Raw genomic sequence first — 21,135 nt, 5'->3', positions numbered from 1 at the left:
GTGAGGCACCTTCCTGGGGCTTATCCTGAGAGCTTCCCTTCACAGCACCTCCTGTCGCTGGGAATGGCTGTCAGTGTTCCATGGACACCTTTCAAAGCTACTGAGGGCAAAACTCTAAAGCATTTCTTTTTCCAAGTGTTAGCAATTAAGGTTTTCTTCCCTTGAACTGACAGTTTGTTATGTTTTCTCTATTTATTTTTAAAGGATAGAAGGTAATTTTATCAATCCTGCTAAATTAACAATGCAGACCTGAGATGCAGAAATCACTCTGATTTCCTGGGGTTGTCACTAGGCTTGATTCAACACCCACTTCCTTATAATGCTGCTAGAATGGACTTTCATTTATTTTTACATCCCTTCAGAAAGCAATCTAAGAACTGTATTTGGTTATTTAATTCTGAAATGATTAATGAATGAATGACACGCTCAGTTAATCCTTTTGCCATCAGTATTGAAAATTAATAACCAGTTTTATTTCATACCTGTCAAAGTAGGGCACTGCTTAGTATCAAGTGCTTTCTCAGGAAAAAATAAGTGTACTTGAAGTGAAGTTCTGTGGGCAAATGCCTTTCATTATTCCATTTGTTTGGTTGGTTCATCATGAGCACAGAAATTACCCCACCATTTGTATGTGGTTATGTAATACAAATGAGCCTCCCATTTGTGTTTGTAATGAGCTGCATTTCCAGCATCTGAGAGTCCTCACGAGTAAGAACCAAGGGAGCATCCCAGGAATGAGGCAGGGCAGGTGCTGGTGGGACAGCACAAGTGCATTTCCACCCCAAATGCCCTGCTCAGGGGTGCATTTCCATCCCAAATTCCCTGCTCAGGGGTGCATTTCCATCCCAAATGCCCTGCTCAGGGGTGCATTTCCACCCCAAATGCCCTGCTCAGGGGTGCATTTCCACCCCAAATGCCCTGCTCAGGGGTGCATTTCCACCCCAAACACCCCTGCTCAGGGGTGCATTTCCACCCCAAATTCCCCTGCTCAGGGGTGCATTTCCACCCCAAATGCCCCTGCTCAGGGGTGCATTTCCACCCCAAATGCCCTGCTCAGGGGTGCATTTCCACCCCAAATGCCCTGCTCAGGGGTGCATTTCCATCCCAAACACCCCTGCTCAGGGGTGCATTTCCATCCCAAATTCCCTGCTCAGGGGTGCATTTCCACCCCAAATTCCCCTGCTCAGGGGTGCATTTCCACCCCAAACACCCCTGCTCAGGGATGCATTTCCACCCCAAATGCCCTGCTCAGGGGTGCATTTCCATCCCAAATGCCCCTGCTCAGGGGTGCATTTCCATCCCAAATTCCCTGCTCAGGGGTGCATTTCCATCCCAAATGCCCTGCTCAGGGGTGCATTTCCACCCCAAATGCCCTGCTCAGGGGTGCATTTCCACCCCAAATGCCCTGCTCAGGGGTGCATTTCCACCCCAAATGCCCTGCTCAGGGGTGCATTTCCACCCCAAATGCCCTGCTCAGAGGTGAATTTCCATCCCAAATGCCCTGCTCAGGGGTGCATTTCCACCCCAAATGCCCCTGCTCAGGGGTGCATTTCCATCCCAAACACCCCTGCTCAGGGGTGCATTTCCACCCCAAATGCAATGCCCCTGCTCAGGGATGCATTTCCACCCCAAATGCCCTGCTCAGGGGTGCATTTCCACCCCAAATGCCCTGCTCAGGGGTGGCAGCTGCTCCTGCACAGCAGCCCAGCTCCCTGCAGCACTTCCAGGCTCTCACATTTCCAAAGCTGGGCTGTGCCAGGCCAGGCAGGCTGGGGTGGAGCTGCAGAGCCCTGACCCAGGGAAGCTCAGTCTCTGTTACCTCCTCCTCACCTGCTCAATGCTCCCCTCTCACAGAACTCACAGAACACTTGAGCAAAACTCAAGCTGATTTATTTATTTTATTTCTTTATTTCTGCAGAGCGCCAGGGCTGAGAGGCAGCAGCCAGGCACACCAGAAGGGCTCTGGGGAGACCCAGCAGTGCCTGTGAGCTCAGTCTGGTACAAACTGTGCAGGCTCAGGGCTGGCAGGACGCTGCTGCACATCCCAAAGGGTTTGGGGTTTGTGTGTTTGTTCAGTGGCATCTGAGACATGCTAATAAAACACCCTGCTGGGAACACTCCCTCTCCCAGAAGTGGCAGCCCAGGACACTGAAGTTCTTTCCTGGGAGGGCCAGCAGCAGCAAGGGCCATCTGCTGAGAGCTTGTTGGATAATAAGGCAGAAAACTCTGCATAGAAATCTTCTGGTCCTAGGCTGGAGGAAACAGGCTGGAGTTTGGAAATGCAGCTCTCATTGTCCTCAAAGTTCAACACTTAACAAGGTCATGAATCTGTAAACAGTATTTCAGAGTGAGATAAATATATAATAGACAAATGAGATAAATGTATAATCCCACCTAGTTGCACCTGCCTGGAGGTATGGAGAGCCAGGAGCCATCACTAATGGCTCTGTCAGCTGGGTCTGAGATCTCAGAGATCTGACTGGAACTGATCTGTTTGCCTTTGGCATTTGAAGAAGAGAAAACAAAACATTAGAGCAGGCATTAAAAATGCATCTCATCCTCTGAGAGCCCAGGAGCTGTGCACGTTCCTGGGCACGGGATGGTGGGAAAGGCTCCACTGCTGAGAGGTTTCTGAGTTCCCTCTGCTCCTGCTAACACCAGGAACAACTCCAGCACCATTGCACTGGAGCCTTTCCCTGTGCTCTCAGGATGCTGGAAAAATCATTGCATTCTCATGCTTTTACCAAAAAGAAACCAATTTGAAATGGTAGAAAAGGAAACTGGACAGGTTCTGCTGTGCTGGGAGGACAATCCACTCTTGGCCAGCATGTGCAGCACTAAGTCTGGAATAACAGCCAGAGCAAATGATAAAACAGCAGAGATGAAGGGATCTGTAAAGCAGTAAAATTGCAGAGCCACCAAGAAGATGCATGGGCTAGAAGGAAGGAAATGAGGGACAGTGCACAGACAGAGTGCTAAATAAACCCTGCCTTTGCTCTATCAGCCCTGTGTTGCTGGCTGGAGGCCCTTACAGGGGAACGTCCCTACAGCTTCAATTTACACCCTGAATTCTCCTGCAGGAGCAGCAAAACACATTTGCACTCAAAATAATGCAACAAAACAGATGGCCAGTGGACTGAAATGTTGTTTGATGCTATTATTCCTGGAAGCTAGGGCAGTAAATTATGCATCTTTTCAACAATGCAAATGGTTCTTTTTACTGCTTGGAAATAGTCTAAGTATCTAAATTAAATTTGAAGCCACTTCTTACAGTAATTATTTACAGCCCAGTCCGTTTGGTTAAGGCCAGTGGCATAAAGGCAGCCCTGCCTCTGAAGTCTTTGGCCATCTGTTCTGCCTTTAGTGGCTGTAATTCACTGGTACCTGTGCATTTGGGGACCTGAAGCTTTTCTTGTGTGGCAATTCCTGCCCTCCAAGTCTGAGACAGAGCAAATGTCTTTCCCTTTAGAGTTTGGAAATGACAGAAAATGAAATAGAAACTTGGTGCTCAGCTTCAATCAGTCACCATCTCTGTGGCTTCATTAATGTGTGTGAGTGACCCCAGAAATTCTGGTAGTTTCTGATAGCAAGTGTAGAACAGGTTTTATCATTAAGGGCTGTTATTTTTAGCACTAACTGCTGCAAAGCAGATGTTTGTGCCAGGGCTATGGAAATGCTATGGTCAGACCAATACACCTGCAGTGGTGATTTAAACAGTGCTTTTCTTGGGGATTTTAAATTATTAAAATACGTTGCTAAGTCCTAGCAGTCCCTTCCTACACCTTATCAGCCTGGGTGTTTGTCTCTTCAGTTTTGTCCAAACTATAAAAAATCATGGTTTTCTCCTTGGAGTTTTGTTTCCTTGCTGTGTGGACTGAAGCAAAATTTCTCCTCATGCAGGACTGTAATGACAGCAATTAAAACTGCATTGACTCTGGAGTGACAGGGAATCAGTGTGAAACACAGTGAAGATTTGGGGGAGGGAGTTTCTTCCCCATTTGATGCTGTGATAATTGCACAAAATGAACATTTCTGCTTTTACAGCCAGTGCATCTCCAGAGTGCCCAATTCATCAATAGTGACTGAAGGCTCAGACCCAGAGCAGCAGAGCTGAGGGCCAGGGCTTGCACAGCTCAGAGCTGCAGCTGGGCTCTGTAAGGGCTCTGTTCTTGGCAGGGCTCTCTGGGGAAGGGGATTTTTCAGCTGAAAATCTGGAGAGGTGGGAAAGATGTTTGGGTTGTTGGTTGTTTGTGCTTTCCTTTTTAAAATTGTCATTGTTAGCTCCAGAAAATCCACAAATCCTTAGAAACTGCTTCCTTTTTCTATATTCCTGCAGGCAATGGATTTAGAAATCCCAGTGCTGGCCAGGAACATTCCCGGGAATGCAGCAATAGTAAAGCACAAGGAAACAGGGCTGCTGTTTTCAACTCCCCAGGTAAGAGCAGCACAGACCTTTGGGTTCCTTTGGTGTGCCAGGCCTGTCTGCGTGCTCACCCGGTGCCTCCTGGGCAGTTGGCTCAGGTTCTGCTCTCTGCAGCTGCCTCTGCAGTTCAGGGAGCCCGGCCTAGGTGTCAGCCTTGGGAAGGTTTCTGAGCTGCCCCAGCCCCTTGAGGCTCCGGGTTTGGAGCTGCAAACCCTGCAGGAGATGCTCTGCCTGTGCCAGACTCCCCTTCAGTCATATCTGCAGCAGGAGCTTGTGTCAGACACCAGGAGCTCACCAGGAGAATGAGCTGGAGTTTCAGATGACACATTTTCTGTAATTTCTAGCAGGCAGTGTTAATGTAAAGTATTTTTAGAGGCAAGATATTGCTCAGTCAGAGAAATTAATGATAAAATTAAGCCAAGTGTTAGGATGAAGTCTCAGGGAAGTTAAGTAAGAGTGGGAAGAGAGGGAACACTACCCATATTTAAATGCTGGAAATTTTCATTTCAGCCTATTTTCCTGCATTAGGGCTCTGCTGTTACATATTCATGTATGTCATGGAAAATGACTCCCAGAAAAAGATTCCCTCAGAGTTTTATCCAACTCAAGACTAAAAAACCATACTAGAATTCACCATTTCATGATTTTGCAAAGTAGAGAATGCATCTTATTTATTTACTTTGTGGACTGTGGGATTAGTGCATCCTATTAAGTTGTGTTTTTGGAAGGTGAATCCCCTTGGTTGGCTTTGAAGAAGATTTTAACAGCAAAACTCTCCCAATTCAAGAATGGTTCTATAAGCATTCCTTACTTTCAGCTGTTCCTGATGTGAGGAGGGAAAGCTTTGCAGTCCCTGGGATAGGAGCAGTGGTGCCTGCTGTCTCCTGAGAGCCAAATTAGAGGGATGTTAATTGACCATTATGCAATGAGAATTGTTGTAAATGGTGAGTGCTGCTGGCTTTCTTCGTGCTGGAAGTGAGCTCCTGTGGCTTCCAGGAAAGCAGGAAATGTTGTAGCCATCCTGAACCATTTGGATTTGGCTGAAAATAGCAAAGGCCCTGGCAGTGCCTGGAGCCAGCACTCAGGTGCAAACAGTTAATGTGGAAGGGAAACCTGCAACGTTTTGCTCCTGACACTCCATCATTTGTGCACATTACTGTGCACATCACTTTGAAATCATGGGCTGATCCTGCTGCTGCTTGAATTTGCAAGTTTATGGAATATTTGACACTGAGTTAATGGGACCTGAAGCAAAAAAAAGTAAGAGATAAGAATGGGGCAATAAATAATGCAAAGCTGTGTTAAAAGGGAAGGCACAAGAAGTTATTCAGCAGGCTGGGTTTCAGAATTACATCTCCCATGTCTGTGAGAGCTCACAGAAGGACCTAAATAAAGAGAAAGAGGCAAATAAACCTCCAAGGCACTAAGGAGGGACAGAAGGGACCTGGGCAGCCCCTGTGAGGGTTTGGAGGGCTGGGAGCAGCAGCTCTGCTGTGCCATGGAGCTTTCCTGTGCCCTCCAGAGCTTTCCTGAGTCTTCCAGAGCTTTCCTGTACCATCCAGAGCTTCCCTGTGCCCTCCAGAGCTTTCCTGTGCCCTCCAGAGCTTTCCTGTGCCACCCAGAGCTTTCCTGTGCCCTCCAGAGCTTTCCTGTACCATCCAGAGCTTTCCTGTGCCACCCAGAGCTTTCCTGAGCCTTCCAGAGCTTCCCTGTGCCCTCGAGAGCTTCCCTGTGCCCTCCAGAGCTTTCCTGAGTCTTCCAGAGCTTTCCTGTACCATCCAGAGCTTTCCTGTGCCCTCCAGAGCTTCCCTGTGCCACCCAGAGCTTCCCTGTGCCCTCCAGAGCTTCCCTGTGCCCTCCAGAGCTTTCCTGAGTCTTCCAGAGCTTCCCTGCCCCCAGGTACCTGTGGCACTGCCTGCCCACCTGGCCTCTGCCTCCCTGGGGCTGCTCTTTGGGAATCACCTTCTTCTGGCTGCTCCAGCTGCTCTGCACTGCTTTAACTGCAGACTTACTTTCGTGATATAATTCATATATTAACCATGCATCCTATTTGCATTATGTGTGAGCTCTGGTGGTAATTGAGGAATTCTTCACCCTTTTGCACTCATCTCCCAGCTGTGTCCTGGGTACCTGTGTGTGTCTGCAGGATATCAGACAGGATTTATCTGAGCTACTACACAGAGGAGTTGACATTTTCTTTGGGGATGATTGGTCAATTTACAGGACAAAGCTGCATTAAGGATGTTGCTGTTGGCAAAGGCTGTGTCTGTGCTGAGCCTGCCCATGGAAAGGGCAGAGTGGGAGCTGCTGAGGTCCAGGAGATGATTTGCTCCATTTCTCTGGGTTGTGGCTCACAGCTGAGCCTCAGCTCTTGCACTGTGCTCTGCTGGCACCTGCACATCCATCATCCCCACTCCTGGGTGGGAACAAAGCTCTCTTGGAGGCATGGATGGCCCCAGGTAGCAGGCTAGGCTGGAGATCACCTCCTTCACTTGGGCTGCTGCAAGCCATGCCCTGGCTTTTCTTACTGAAATGACATTGTGGCTTTGACCCCTCTTTCACCAAAACTGAAGCTACAACAAAATATGGGCGTGCATAAATATTTGTGCAAATATCCCAAACCCATTAGAAGAGCTGCTGGAGAGCTGCTGGAGAGGTGCTGCCTCCCTGTCATTGCTCATTCCCTGTGTCACAGGCCCCTGGAGAAGCAAGGGGCAGTGCTGGGTTTCCTGCAGGGCTCAGGGCTGTGCAGGTCTGATCCTTGCAGCAGATCCAGACTGAGCACAAAGCCCAGCTGCAGTGCAAGGCCCTGTGCTTAGGGGGACACCTGGGACATGAACTCCCTGCTCCCTGGAGCTCAGCATCCACACCTGACCCAAGGGCTCACACCCACATGAGCCCCAGGGATGCTCCACTGGCTCCAGGGATGGCAGTGGCCTGTGGGGGCTCACAAGGAGGAGGAGGAGGAGGAGGATGAAGCTGGGAAGTCCTTACTTGCCACCTCCTGGGATTTTTCCATTTGCTTTTTCTCTCTTCTGCATTTTCTCAAATTTAAGACTTTGGACTCAGTTTGGCATTTTTTCCTGAAATTATCCTCAGCCCTAAGTATTGTAACTGTGAATAAGGATCTCATTTCTTCTATCATTTACATGTTTCCAAGTTTTTGTCCTCCATATCCACAACTTAAAAGAATGCTAATAGGACTACCTGTCAAGAAATGTTACATTGCTGCTTCTGCTCTTAGGTAATTTACATAAATTACTTTTAAACATTACTTTAAATAAAATCCTCCACAGAGGCATAAAATTAAAGCTGGGGATGTGGTTCAGTGGGACCAGTATTTATCACTGTGACTTTCCAGGCAACTGGATGAAGGCAGCAGAGGTCAGGTGAGACTTTCCCCCCCTCCTGTGGTGTGTGTGGGGCTGGGTCAGCTCTGGCAGACACAACCTGGCAGGGCAGGGGCTGAAATCCCAGTCAGAGCAGCCCTGGGCAGGTGGGCACAGCTCCCCAGAGCCCAGCTCAGCACCAGCTGGGAGAATGAGAGCTCCTTGCTCAGGTGTGTGATGAAATCTCCCCATTCTCTTACCTGGCTGCACTGCAGTGCTCTGTGGCTCTGGGTGTTTGATTTTCCCCATCAGTGTGGCCCAGGGTCCCTGTGCCCTGTGCTCTGCAGCAGCAAAGCTCACCCAGAAACCCAGAGTTCAACCACAGAGTTCACAGCTCTGGGGGCATTTGGGCACTCTGGGTGCTTGGCTTTTCAAGGACAGCTGTCTCCCCGACCTGATGCTGATGTGAACTCTGCTCTTAGCTGGGCTATCTCCCTCCACAGCTGGCATTATTTGTGTGTTAAATAGTGGATCTCCTCCTCCCATGCTCTGTGTCCCCCCATGCCCTGCCCATCCTGTGCTAATACATCATCCTCATTTCCCAGGGACACCAGAGCTGCTCTCTGAGCTGCACCCAGCCCTGCTTTGCACACATCTGAGCATATTTGCAATCAAGCTGAAGCATTGGAAGCCGTCTCTTGATGGAAAATCAGAGCAGCTGCTCAGAACACATTAGTTCAGCCATCAGATCTCCCTTCAAGTGTTTGAAGTTCACAATTTCTCTTGCCTGAAGTCAATGGGAGGCAGAGGAGCAGGCAGAGGACAGTTGTGAGCTCTGAGCTCTCTGGGTGTTTTGCCCAGTGAAGTTAAAGGGAATATGTGGGGTTTTTGTGGTGTTTGTTGGGCTGACCCTGCTGTATCTGTCCCTGCCCAGGTGCTGCATGCTGCTCCTACCTTACCCTGTGTTTGTCTTGGCACTTCCTCAGTCTTACCATGACATTCACAATGAGGTGAAAGTTTAGCTGAGCTGAGCTCAAACCTCTGATGCCAGTTGTCCTCCTTGCAGAACAGGCAATTCACTTATAACCAGCCTGACTTCCCAGCCATTGGGTAGGCAGACAATTTTTGTGTCATGAAATGTGAATTGTCTTTGATTTTTAAAGTCTTAGTTGGAGGGCTGTGTAAAGTAATAATTTTGTTATTTATTGATCATTTTTTGTACATAAAGTATGGTACTTGACCTTGAGAAGGGACTCAGGACAGCTCCATTTATTGCCTCACAGCTGGGCAGTACCAGCTATTGCAGTATCATCAGGACCTTTTCAAAGACATTTTAACTGATTCTTCTTTTCATCTTTTTTAGGAGTTTGTTGCACTGTCCAAGGGTTTAATGAATGACCCCATTCTGGAGAAGGAGATTGTGAGCAGGGCCAAGGAGTACGTGGAGAAGCATCATTCCTGGGAGGGGGAAAGGAAAACCTACCAGAGCCTTGTGCAGAGACTGCAGGGATGAGCTGGCAGGAGCCAGCAGAGCCCTTTGGTGGTGGGAATGTGGCCAGGGTTGGGCTTTCCTGGGCTCTCTCTAGACCAGCAGCCAGCCATTGTTACTGCATTGAGCAGCCCGTGGGCAGAGCTGCCTCAGGCCCTGCCAGGCCCAGCTTGGGGCAGCCCTGGGCAGTGCCAGGATGGCTGCTCTGAGCCCTCCCAGGGCACTGCTGGCACACAGAGCTCCCAGGAAAGGCTCTGCCCATGCTGCATCCCAGCCCTGCCAGCCCCAGCCACTCTCACACCTGCTGCAGCCCAGGTGCACACACAGAGCATGAATTAGGGGCAGCCCAGGCATCACAGCCAGCCTGGGCACAGGGAGGGCACAGGGAGGGCACAGGGGGCTCTGGGCAGCCCCTCAGAGCAGCCCAGCTCTGCTGAGCCTGCATCCTGCCCTGGCCCAGCTGCCAGAGCATGCCAGAGATGCTTGGTTACACAAACTACCTCTTGCTTTGCCAGCTCCTTTGGTACCTCTGGGATTTGCTTATTTATTGAAAGATTTATGAAGGGATGGGGGCTGGAGGTATTTTCAGTTTGCTGTGTGTTTTGTACTGTTTGTTCTTATTTGTGGCTTTCCAGGATGCATTTCAATAGAATGCAGCAGCCTTGTCTGAAAGTGAGCCTGATCTCTGCCTAAAGTGCACACTGCTCATCCCTGCCAGCCCAGGGATTATGGACACAGCTCTGAGGCTCTAATTGTTCATCCAAGGACTTGCAGCTAGAGAAAAAAACAAAAAACAAAAAAAAAAGAGGGGCATGTTTGTAATGATTTGTTCTTAGGAACCTTTGTGTGCTCTCAAACCTGCCCCAAGGAGAGCCTGTTCTGTTGATCCAGTGGCTGTTGTGTCAGATTTTCTTTGTAATAATGAAGTTCACAGTGTATTTTAAGCTTTCTTCTCTATTTTTGATGTTTTGCAAGGTTCTGGTACAATAAACAAGAAAGCAGTTTGAATGCTGTGTATTGATTTCTCCCCAGTTCCCTCCTTGTTTTGTGCTGGGGCTGCTCAGCCCCTCAGTAACATCCCCAGGGCAAACAAAGCCAGATTTAACCCCAGCCCTGCTGCCCTCCCCTCTGAGCACATTTATTTGCCCCAGGCATTGCTGGGGGGCCCTGCCATGGGCTGAGGCTGCAGCTGGGAGTTCCAGGAGGGCTGGGAGCCCCAGGGCCCTGCCTGTGCTCACAAGGTGGATCTCCAGCATCACACAGGGCAGGGCACCTGCACAGGGAATACAAAAGGAGTTTTCCAACCAGCTGGGCCAACCTCAGGGTGTCCTGGTCCTCACAACCTCCCAGAGGTCTCTGCCAGCCCATTTCTGATGCCCTGCTTGACTGGCTTTGCTCCTCAGCCATGCCCCCTCCCCTTCCAATAGGTTGCCTTCTGAGGAAAGCAGGTTTTTAAAAGCAAATAAACAAATCCACAATGTGGGATAGGAGCCTAAGCACTGAGCTGATGGTAAGTGATTAGTAATAGTAATGATCAGAAGGCTTTTTCTGCAGCCTGATACATTTATTACTAAGCTTCAACTATAAATATATTGATCTGGAATTTGTGCTATTCCCAGCAAAACAAAATATGTTCAAGTGAGAAATTCTGCTACACCCTCAGAATGTAATTAACATATGATTTTTCAGGCTGTATTTAATCTATAAATATGAGATCTGCATCTGGGAAGCAGCATGCTCATTTGCATGTGGGAACAGTGGCACAAGGGAGGCATGGAGGGAATAAAGGAGGCAGCCCAAGGTGTGGTTTGGGAGCCCCAGGAGTTGTGAGGCCTCAGCACTGCCCAGGCAGGCTCTGAGCTCTGGCACACCCAGCACAGCTCTGCTCTCCCACCAAGCCTGGCCAGCGACTGCAGCAATTCCATCTTCATAAACTGCCACTGGATTTATGGTTTGCATTTCACCCAGTCTCATGTTCCAGGCCTATAAATATTCAATGAGTCTTGTAAGTCCTTGTAAGGAAAATATGAGACCCATGCAAGCAGTTTTGGGTGTAATTATCTTTGCAGCAACTTCACTCAAATGATTTTATAGGTAAGAATAATCCTTTTGTTGTCCTGCAGCCCTAATTACAGTATTTATCTTCCCCTTCAAAGCCCCACTCCTACCCAGGCAGCTTTTGAAGCAAAGCACACCTTGATGAGATGCAGCTACAGCTGCAAAAATAGCACTTGTTCTGTTTGCAGGGCCAAACCTCCATTGTGCACCCACCCCACGGCTGCTTCTGCGTCCCAGGACCTTGAAAGATCCCTCAGACCACACAGATCCCTCCTGAGTGTGCCAGCACAGCCCAAAGGGATGGGAGCAGAGTAGGAGCCTCACCTGGATTAACTGTTGATGAATCCCATGGCACTGTTCATGAATCCCATGGCACTGTTCATGAATCCCATGGCACTGTTTTAATGAATCCCATGGCACAGTTAATGAATCCCATGGCACAGTTAATGAATGAATCCCATGGCACAGTTAATGAATGAATCCCATGGCACTGTTCATGAATCCCATGGCACAGTTAATGAATCCCATGGCACTGTTCATGAATCCCATGGCACTGTTAGTTAATGAATCCCATGGCACAGTTAATGAATGAATCCCATGGCACTGTTCATGAATCCCATGGCACAGTTAATGAATCCCATGGCACTGTTAGTTAATGAATCCCATGGCACAGTTCATGAATCCCATGGCACTGTTCATGAATCCCATGGCACTGTTAATGAATGAATCCCATGGCACAGTTAATGAATCCCATGGCACAGTTAATGAATCCCATGGCACTGTTGTTCATGAATCCCATGGCACTGTTCATGAATCCCATGGCACAGTTAATGAATGAATCCCATGGCACTGTTCATGAATCCCATGGCACTGTTCATGAATCCCATGGCACAGTTAATGAATGAATCCCATGGCACTGTTGTTCATGAATCCCATGGCACTGTTCATGAATCCCATGGCACAGTTAATGAATCCCATGGCACTGTTAATGAATCCCATGGCACTGTTTTAATGAATCCCATGGCACTGTTCATGAATCCCATGGCACTGTTCATGAATCCCATGGCACTGTTGTTCATGAATCCCATGGCACTGTTTTAATGAATCCCATGGCACTGTTCATGAATCCCATGGCACAGTTAATGAATCCCATGGCACAGTTAATGAATGAATCCCATGGCACTGTTAGTTAATGAATCCCATGGCATGCATTTTATTCTGCAGTCGCCTCTGCCATGGAATCCATGGGCCTGGACAAGGTCACCACGATGCTGCTCCCTCCCTGGACAGCCCCCAGCCATGGAATTAGGATTTCACTGGGATTATCCTACAGCATCCACACCCCAGTTCTCAGGGTTAGCCCCCATACCTTCCCAAGCACCCTGCCCCAAGGACTCCCATGCTGGGCTGAGCTTGCCCAGATTTGGGGTGCTGACCATTGGGGTTTCCATTTCCAGAGCCCCAGAGCTCAGCCTGGCAACAGGCAGTTGCTTTGAAGGGTTGCTATAATCATACCAGGGCTTAAATGTGAAAGAAAAACGTTAAAATGTATATTGGGAGATGTAAAAGTATTTGTGCCTGTTCTGCAAATCATTTAGCATCAATTACAGTATTACCCAAATGCTACCTTTAGGATTAATAAATGCACAGGCACCTCAGTGTTCATTTTCAATGCATTTTCTCCTGTCTCTTGGGCTCATAACTCCTTCTGCCCCTTTCTCCCCTCAGTCTTTTTAATCTTCAGGTCAGGAATCACTCCCCATGAAAATAAAGAAACAGTTTTGTCAAAGGCTTGTCAGAGGAGATGGGTGCTTCCATGTGGAATTCAGTCATTTAATGGCTCAGTGGGATCTGAGCGGGTTTTTTTCATTAAGTTGTCCAAAGTAATTTCATCACTCCAGAATTTATTTCACTCCCACCCTCCCTTGCCTGCTCAGTCCCAGCCCAGTTCCTTTAATGTTTGAAACTCAAACCTTGTGTAAGAGCAGGTCCCTGCTGCCCTGTCCTGTCCCAGAGCTCCTCAGGGCCCTTAATTCTGACACAGACCAAGCAAAACCCTCCCCTTCCAGGGCCTTCATTGCACTGAGAATTATTTCAATTGTCTCATTTAGTAAAATGAAAAGTTTCACAGTCACCAATGGAAGAGCAAACTGTAGTAAAAACCAGGACTCCTCATTTGTTAAGAAACAGTTTACATTTTCCAAAGGGGTGGGTAATCATCTGCAATTTAATTCTTTCTAAATGAAGCATATTTTCATCAAGTAATTACTCCATGACATTGCTGTGACACCTCTTTTAGGTAGCAAATATGGAGGGCACTTCAAATCTCACATCCTTTCCAAATAATGCAGGCCAGCATTTTTGTCCAGTGCCTGAAAAAATGACTCTGGAAATTTATTTCCCCTAGAGCACTGCCATTAAGCTAATTTAAAACATGTGTTTGGAATTAAACACTACATTTTAATTAGACCAGCAGAGAACATCTGGGCACTGAGAAATCAAAGTTGTGGGCACCTGACCTGAGAGAGCATTCAGCCCCCTGAGCACCCTTTAACCCTTCCTGCTCCAGAGCAAGGGCCCCTCTTTTATGGTATTTTAATGTGCTTCTTACACACAATTCCTATTTCTGTGCACTTCAAACCTGCTTAAGAAAGAAGTCCAGCCACAAGTATAACCTTGCCCAATAGAGGTCACTTATTTCATTTGTCTGATTCAGTCAAGTTTCATCACTCATTGAAGCTAAATGCTCCTCTGGTGCTTCAGAATGAATCCCTGCCACAGAAATTGCCACTGTTGTTTCAGTGCCTTTCCCAAAGTGAACTGAGTTAGCAGAACTCCAGTTTGACCTGGGCCATACAGCAAAAGCTCACAGCCTGAGGGTGCCCTTGGCCATCCCTTACAGCTCCCAGCTTCTTCCCAGCTCGGTTTTTTTATTTTATTTTTATTTTTGCTTTTAAAAACAGGTTTAGGTAAGAATTCACCTGAAATCACTTTAAAAATTCCATCAGTCCTGTTTGTCCCAGCCTTGGCAGCTTGCACTGCCCTCCTCCAGCTCCCCACTGCCTCCTGAGTGCTGGGGAGGCTTTAAAAGCAAATTGTAGCACAAGAGTTTCAGGGGAAGACTGGGGAATCTGGCTGTACTGGTGGGAAGGATTTGTGCAGCAGCTCTGCTTTAGAAAGTTAGAGAAAGTAAGTCAGATTATTCCTCAGGAAATAAAATCATTTTAAAAATATTTTTTAAATATTATATATATATATATATATATATATAAAATAATAAAACTTTGAGCCATCAAGGGCTGAGCAAGAAGAACATATTTGAAATGAAACCTTGCTGCTGCATGTGCTGGGAGGGAGGAGAACAGAGAGACCCTTGATGTAAATGCACCCTGCGCTCCTCCAGGGACTGGGCATCACTGTGGGCTGCAATCCCACTGCCAGAGGATGCAGATTAACTCCCTAAACCACCAAGTAATTCCCATTGCATGCAGCTGCACGAGCAGAAGGTTTTCTGCACATTCTGCCCCATTATTCTGGGATAGAACAGTTCCCTTGGCATCAGTGCCAATGAATGGAGAGTTCATCCTGTCTGAGAGCCTCAACAAACACCCTGACAATGAGCACAAATCACATTGCTGCAGCACTCTCAAGGAGCTGGTAAAAATAATATTTTAATCAAATAACTCAGCTGCAAGTGCCATGAACTGCTGGGAAGGTTAAGGCTGAGGCTCAGCATTCTCCTGAGAAAACACAGAATTATTGCAAACACGGCTCCATCGCCACTGCTTGACTCCCATTAAAAGCACATGGCAGTCGCCAGCTTCTGTTAATGCTACTGCCACAGGAGACAGCAAACACTCAGGTATTTACCATCCATCCCAGAACTGTTCTTTGTGCCCCTGCTCACAGTCTGGCACTGTGTGAGCAGCTCCTCATTTACCATTGACCCCAGAACTGTTCTTTGTGCCCCTGCTCACAGTCTGGCACTGTGTGAGCAGCTCCTCATTTACCATTGCACCCCAGAACTGTTCTTTGTGTCCCCTGCTCACAGTCTGGCACTGGGCTGTGTGAGCAGCTCCTCATTTACCATTGACCCCAGAACTGTTCTTTGTGTCCCCTGCTCACAGTCTGGCACTGGGCTGTGTGAGCAGCTCCTCATTTACCATTGCACCCCAGAACTGTTCTTTGTGCCCTGCTCACAGTCTGGCACTGGGCTGTGTGAGCAGCTCCCCCTGCCCTGGGCCAAGGCTCCCCCTCTGTGGCTCCCAGGATGGCCCCAGCAGGGATCTCCTCCCAGCCAGCAGTGGAATCACAGCTCTGAGCTGGGCCCAGAGCCATCCCCACTCTTTGCTTTCCTCTCCAAGGCAGGAGTGACCTTTCCTCGGGTGTTTGGCCTTTGGATGATGAAGGGAGAGACAAATGCACGGGCAAAGAGGTGAAACCTGGTTTGCACACAGTCACTGAGGGCTGCCTCTGTCACTGCAATCCATTGATTCTGTGTTCATGCAAAGCAGGTGTGGCTGCAGAGCCTCACCTGGAGACACAGATCCCTCCTGAGTGTGCCAGCACTGCCCCAAGGGATGGGAGCAGAGCAGGAGCCTCACCTGCACACACAGATCCCTCCTGACACAGCCCCAAGGGATGGGAGCAGAGCAGGAGCCTCACCTGCACACACAGATCCCTCCTGACACAGCCCCAAGGGATGGGAGCAGAGCAGGAGCCTCACCTGCACACACAGATCCCTCCTGACACAGCCCAAAGGGATGGGGAGAGCCTGGAGCAGAGCAGATCTTGTGAAGCTGCTTCAAATGCAGCCAAGGGGCTCAAATGCAACCCTTTCACCTTAAACACCCTTTAACCACCCTTTAACCTTAAATAGGATAGAAACCCCAAAACCCCATCTAACCTGGCAGGAATTGCAGAGTGTTGATTTTCTGAACTGCACTGCATAAAACTGCATTTATTCTTCCACATCCCTCCTGCTCACTGGAGAGTCTGGAGTGCTGAGCCAAAGTCTCCCTTCTGGCAATGTGCAGGCACACCTGGAGGAAAGCTCCTGCCATCCCTGGCACTGTCCTGCAGTGCCAGGCCAGCAGCAGGGCCTGAGCCAGCAGAGCCTGAGCTCCATCAGTCCCTCCTCACACCGCAGTGTTTGGAGCGTTAAAAGGAAAAATAACCAATTAATGAGACTGATCTGCTGCATTATGAACACACTGGAAGCTGAGGGGGGCAGGGGTTCATTTCTCAGTGTAGGAAATAACTGTTTGTGTATCCTGTTCTCTGCACACCCCTCTGGGCTGTAAAGCTGGAGGCTTTTCTCTTTGCTCCAGACTAAATTGCCCTGAGTATTCACTGCCTGTATCTATTACCCAAAAATGATGTGTTCCAAGCTCAGTCTCTTTTTTCTTTCTTTTTTTTTGGAGGGGAAAAGGGGAAGAGAGAGAGAGAATCCCCAGATCAGTGAGTGAAATCATTCACAGCTATCCTCTTTTATAGAAAACAAATCCATTTCCCACCTCCCCACACCCCACATTGTCGCTGCTGCATTATCTGTACGAGCCAGGCATTGGCAAGGAGACAGGGGAAAATGACAGGACATTGTAAGAGAATTTAATGAAGTGCCTGCAAATATTGTATCCCAATAAATGCAGTGAATAATGCAGGAGCTCGTTCCAGGTCCCTTCAGACAGAGACCATTGTGTGAGCAGCAGGGCCAGGGCTGGGATGGCTGGGGAGCACAAAGGTGCCACTGTGGCACATGGCAGAGCAGGACAATGGGCACTCAGGGGCCCCACTGCCCTGCAGCAGCTCCCTGAGGCCAGCAAGAGGGGAGCAGGGGGAGGAGGAGAAGCGTCAGCCTTTCTGATCCCAACCATTTGCTTCTGCTTGGGCTGGAGGAAAAGGGGCTGATCCCAGCCCTGCATCTCAGAGCTCCTGGGGACACCCTGGGGCTGCCACTGCCACCCCTGCCTGTCCTTAGAAATGTCCCCTCAGATCCATCCTGGTGCCACAGGGACACAGAGCAGAGCACAGAGACCCCGGCACTGCCGGCTCCCCATGGCTGTGCCTCCTGGCCCTGCCAGCACCTGGGGACATCACAATTCCCTGGCTCTCTGTAAAACACCTCTGGGGCCTCTCTCTGCATGGGGAACACTCACAAAGGTGGGGAACACTCACAAAGGTGTGAAACACCTCTGGGTCCTCTCTCTGCCTGGGGAACACTCACAAAGGTGTAGAACACCTCTGGATTCCTCTCTCTGCATGAGGAGTAAAACACCTCTGGATTCCTCTCTTCATGAAGAACAGTGATAAAGGTGTGAAACACCTCTGGATTCCTCTCTCTGCATGGGGAACACTCACAAAGGTGTAGAACACCTCTGGATTCCTCTCTTCATGAAGAACAGTGATAAAGGTGTAGAACACCTCTGGATTCCTGTCTCTGCACGAGGAACCCTCACCCAGGAGTGGCACTGCCTTTGGGGACAGCACTGAGCACTCAGCTCATGCTGCTCCAGCTGTGCCAGAACAGTGCCAGCACAAACCCAGGTGGGGACCAGCAGCAGGAACCTTCAGAGCTCTTACCTTGCCTGTACACACCCTGTGTGCCTCTGCTCTCATTCTGTCTGATTCTCAGCCCCCCGGGTCTGGCAGGGAGAAATCAAATGGTTGGCACTGACCCACCCCCTCCAGCTGTGCCACCCCCAGCTCCAGGGCATCCTCCCCTCCCTGGGGACAGTCCTGACCCATCCTGCTCCATCCAGGCTCTCCCAATCCAGCTGCAATTCCCTGCCAGCTTTACTTGCAAATTCCCTCTGTGCCCAGCTCATGCTAAGAACCTTAATATTCCTGCAGATTCAGAAAGGGGATTTCCAACAAGCATTAGGAAAATTAAACTTCTCAAGAGCTGTCTCAATCTGACAAGCTATTTCTGGTCTTTAAAGGACAGTAAGTGAAAATATTAAAGTGGGGGTGGGGAAGCTGTAGTAAGCAAAGGATGAATTAGAGGCAGAAACGAGGGCAGGCAGTGCTGGATGTACCTGAGGCACCCAGATGTGAATTCAGAGCCACAGAAATACAGGAGTGTGAGTTGTTTAAGGCCTCCTGCTGCCTTGGAACAGAAAATCACCATCTCCCAGCCCTTGCTGCATCCAAAGCCAGAGCAGCTGATAGGACTGAGTGTGAGAGGCACTAATGGGTGTGAGAGGCACGAATGGGTGTGAGAGGAGAGCATCTCCCTTGGGGACAGGGGCATCTCCTTGGGGACTGGGGCATCTCCTTGGGGATTGGGGCATCTCCCTCAGGGATTGGGGCATCTCCCTCAGGGACTGGGGCATCTCCCTTGGGGATTGGGGCATCTCCCCTGGGGACTGGGGCATCTCCCTTGGGGATTGGGGCATCTCCCCTGGGGATTGGGGCATCTCCCTCGGGGATTGGGGCTTTGCATTCACCCAGGGCCCCTTGGAGGGGAGCTGGGAGCTCCTGGCTAACCCAGCACCCTCCCACCAGGCCATGGGCTCTGGGCAAGGGCACAGGGAGGGCACAGCCCAGACCTGCCAGGCTGGCCTGGGGGCTCTGGGCTCACCAGAGCTCCTGCTGGAGGTGGCACCAGCGCCCCCGGTTTGGGCTGGTCCCAGGGCTGGGCTGGGCTCACCTTCCCAGTCCCAGGGATTTCTGTGTGTCCTGCTGCTCCCTTCCCAACAGGGAGGCTACAAAATGCCCTCGGGTCCCAGCTGAGCCATCCCTGTCCCCTTTGGCTCTTTTCTGCCCCTCTCTGCTGCTCTCCCTTTGTGCCTCCCCTCCAGAGCTGCCCAGCCAGGGGAGGAGAGGCTGTTTATAGCCCAGGGCACTGCAGGGGAGGCTGAGAAGCTGAGCCAGCCTCCCAAGATGTAACGCTGTGACTCTGAAGGAGGAGATGATGTTATTTTCTTTAGGAGCATCACAGTGGCAAAATGTAGCTGTTTGCACATTTCTCAGTAGCGTGGCCTGACTCTTGCTCTAAACCTGGAAATTTCCCCTGGTTTGAGGCTGATTTGTGTGGTGATGCTCAGCCTGTCTGTCTGTCCTCCCTCTTCCTTGCAGCAATCATTCCCAGCAGTCCCACAGATGATATTACAGCCGGGGTAAAGAGCAGCCCTGCAATCAAAGCCCCTCCTCACACGTGGGAGGGGGGACACCAGCTCTGCAGAGGATGAGGGGACAAAACCATGAGAAGAGATGATTAAAATGCTATGGTTCTTCAGGGGCTGGGGTGATTGTGCAAGGACTGTGCAGTGCAATGGAAAAATCCTCCTGAGCCTGCACTTGCAGCCTGCCAAAAATGCCCCTCCAGCTGCATCAGCTGCTCTTGCAAAGACAATTCCTGAGTGCTGTGTTAAAGTCAAGGCTGTGTGGAGAGCTTGGCACAGACCTGATCGATAGACAGGATTTTCCACTGTTGCAGAATACTTTGCAGGCTGGCAGCACTTATTTAAGGCAGGAACACAAGAGGGACTGGTTTGACCTTGGTGTCCTGCTGGGCAGCACAGGAGGGAATGCCAAACTCTAAAAGCAGAGCTATTGATTAGGCCTGGGAGAGGGGAGTGATGCAAGAAAGTTGTAAAAAGTTATTCATGGCCAAGAGGAGCACAGTGATTCAGGGTTTGGCTCGATGGTAGCAGCATGGAAAATGTGTGTCCACAGGGAGGCATGAGGTACAACTGAACAGGGGGGTGAGCTCTGCATGGATACAGAGGAGGCTGGGCTGGACCCAGGCAGGGCTCAGGGAGGGTGCAAGCACAGCCCCCTTCCTTCTGTCCCTATTTCTGCTCCACTCTGCCCTTACTGAGCTCAGGGAAATGCTGCCAATGGGACTCAGTCATCTCTGCCCTCTCATACTACCAGGGCTGAGCAGTGAAGCTCCCTGGATTGCTTCTTCTGCCATTAGTGCATTAACTCACTGTAGGAAGCTCTAATTGAATTCCTAGGAACACAGGCCTGAACATGAACAAGCACGGTCCTGTTACACTTCAGAGCTGCAGCCTCCTGCTGCTGGAGACACTGACCTGGGCTCTGCCAGCTGCCACAGGGAGATGGAGGCACCCAGGCAGGGCCAGGCAGCGAGGACAGGCTGGGGAATCCAGGCACAAAGAGCTGGGGAATCCAGGCACAGAGAGCTGGGGGAATCCAGGCACAGAGAGCTGGGGGAATCCAGGCACAAAGAGCTGGAACCAGCATGGACAGGGCTGGGGAATCCAGGCACAGGGAGCTGGAACCAGCATGGACAGGGCTGGGGAATCCAGGCACGGGGAGCTGGAACCCAGCATGGACAGGGCTGGGGAATCCAGGCACAGAGAGCTGGGGAATCCAGGCACAAAGAGCTGGAACCAGCATGGACAGGGCTGGGGAATCCAGGCACAGGGAGCTGGAACCAGCATGGACAGAACAGAGCTAGGGAATTCAGGCAGAGAGAGCTGGAACCAGCATGGACAGGCTGGGGAATCCAGGCACAGGGAGCTGGGGAATCCAGGCACAGGGAGCTGGGGAATCCAGGCAGAGCTGGAGCAGGGTCTGTGGCTGCACAGGAGCCTGGCAGGAGCCCCCATGAGCACCCAGAGCAGTTCAGCAGGGAGCCATGGGGCTGTGCAGGCCAACGTGACACTGGTGTCCCTGCAGGCTCCCAGGGCAGGACCTGTCCTGTGCATCCAGCAGCCACCTTGGCCATGTGGTGGGGATCTCCTAATGAGCACTGGCAGTACACACAGGCACAGGAGCACTGCTGCTTCTCCAGCCATTAATATTACATCCATGGGCTGCTTAATTTGCTGCTCCTCACGGAGCTGGAGCAGGGAGCCTGCATA

At 50.0% G+C, this 21,135-nt stretch overlaps 1 protein-coding gene across 1 annotated transcript in view; it reads left to right on the top strand.

The window, feature by feature from the left end:
• The window catches only part of GLT1D1 (glycosyltransferase 1 domain containing 1), a 37,589-nt gene extending 27,340 nt beyond the window's left edge, over window positions 1–10,249 (top strand). Inside the window, exons 11-12 of the mRNA XM_071444946.1 lie at window positions 4,337–4,435; window positions 9,116–10,249. Coding sequence (XP_071301047.1) covers window positions 4,337–4,435; window positions 9,116–9,265 — 249 coding nt within the window. The 3' untranslated portion in view covers window positions 9,266–10,249. The remainder of the gene's footprint in view (window positions 1–4,336; window positions 4,436–9,115) is intronic.
• Window positions 10,250–21,135: the final 10,886 nt, after the last annotated feature.

Source organism: Agelaius tricolor, unplaced genomic scaffold (genome assembly GCF_023055355.1).
Source record: "Agelaius tricolor isolate 1412-34295 unplaced genomic scaffold, bAgeTri1.0.p SCAF_20, whole genome shotgun sequence".
NCBI lineage: Eukaryota > Metazoa > Chordata > Aves > Passeriformes > Icteridae > Agelaius > Agelaius tricolor.
This window is presented reverse-complemented; position numbering and strand designations above follow the sequence as displayed.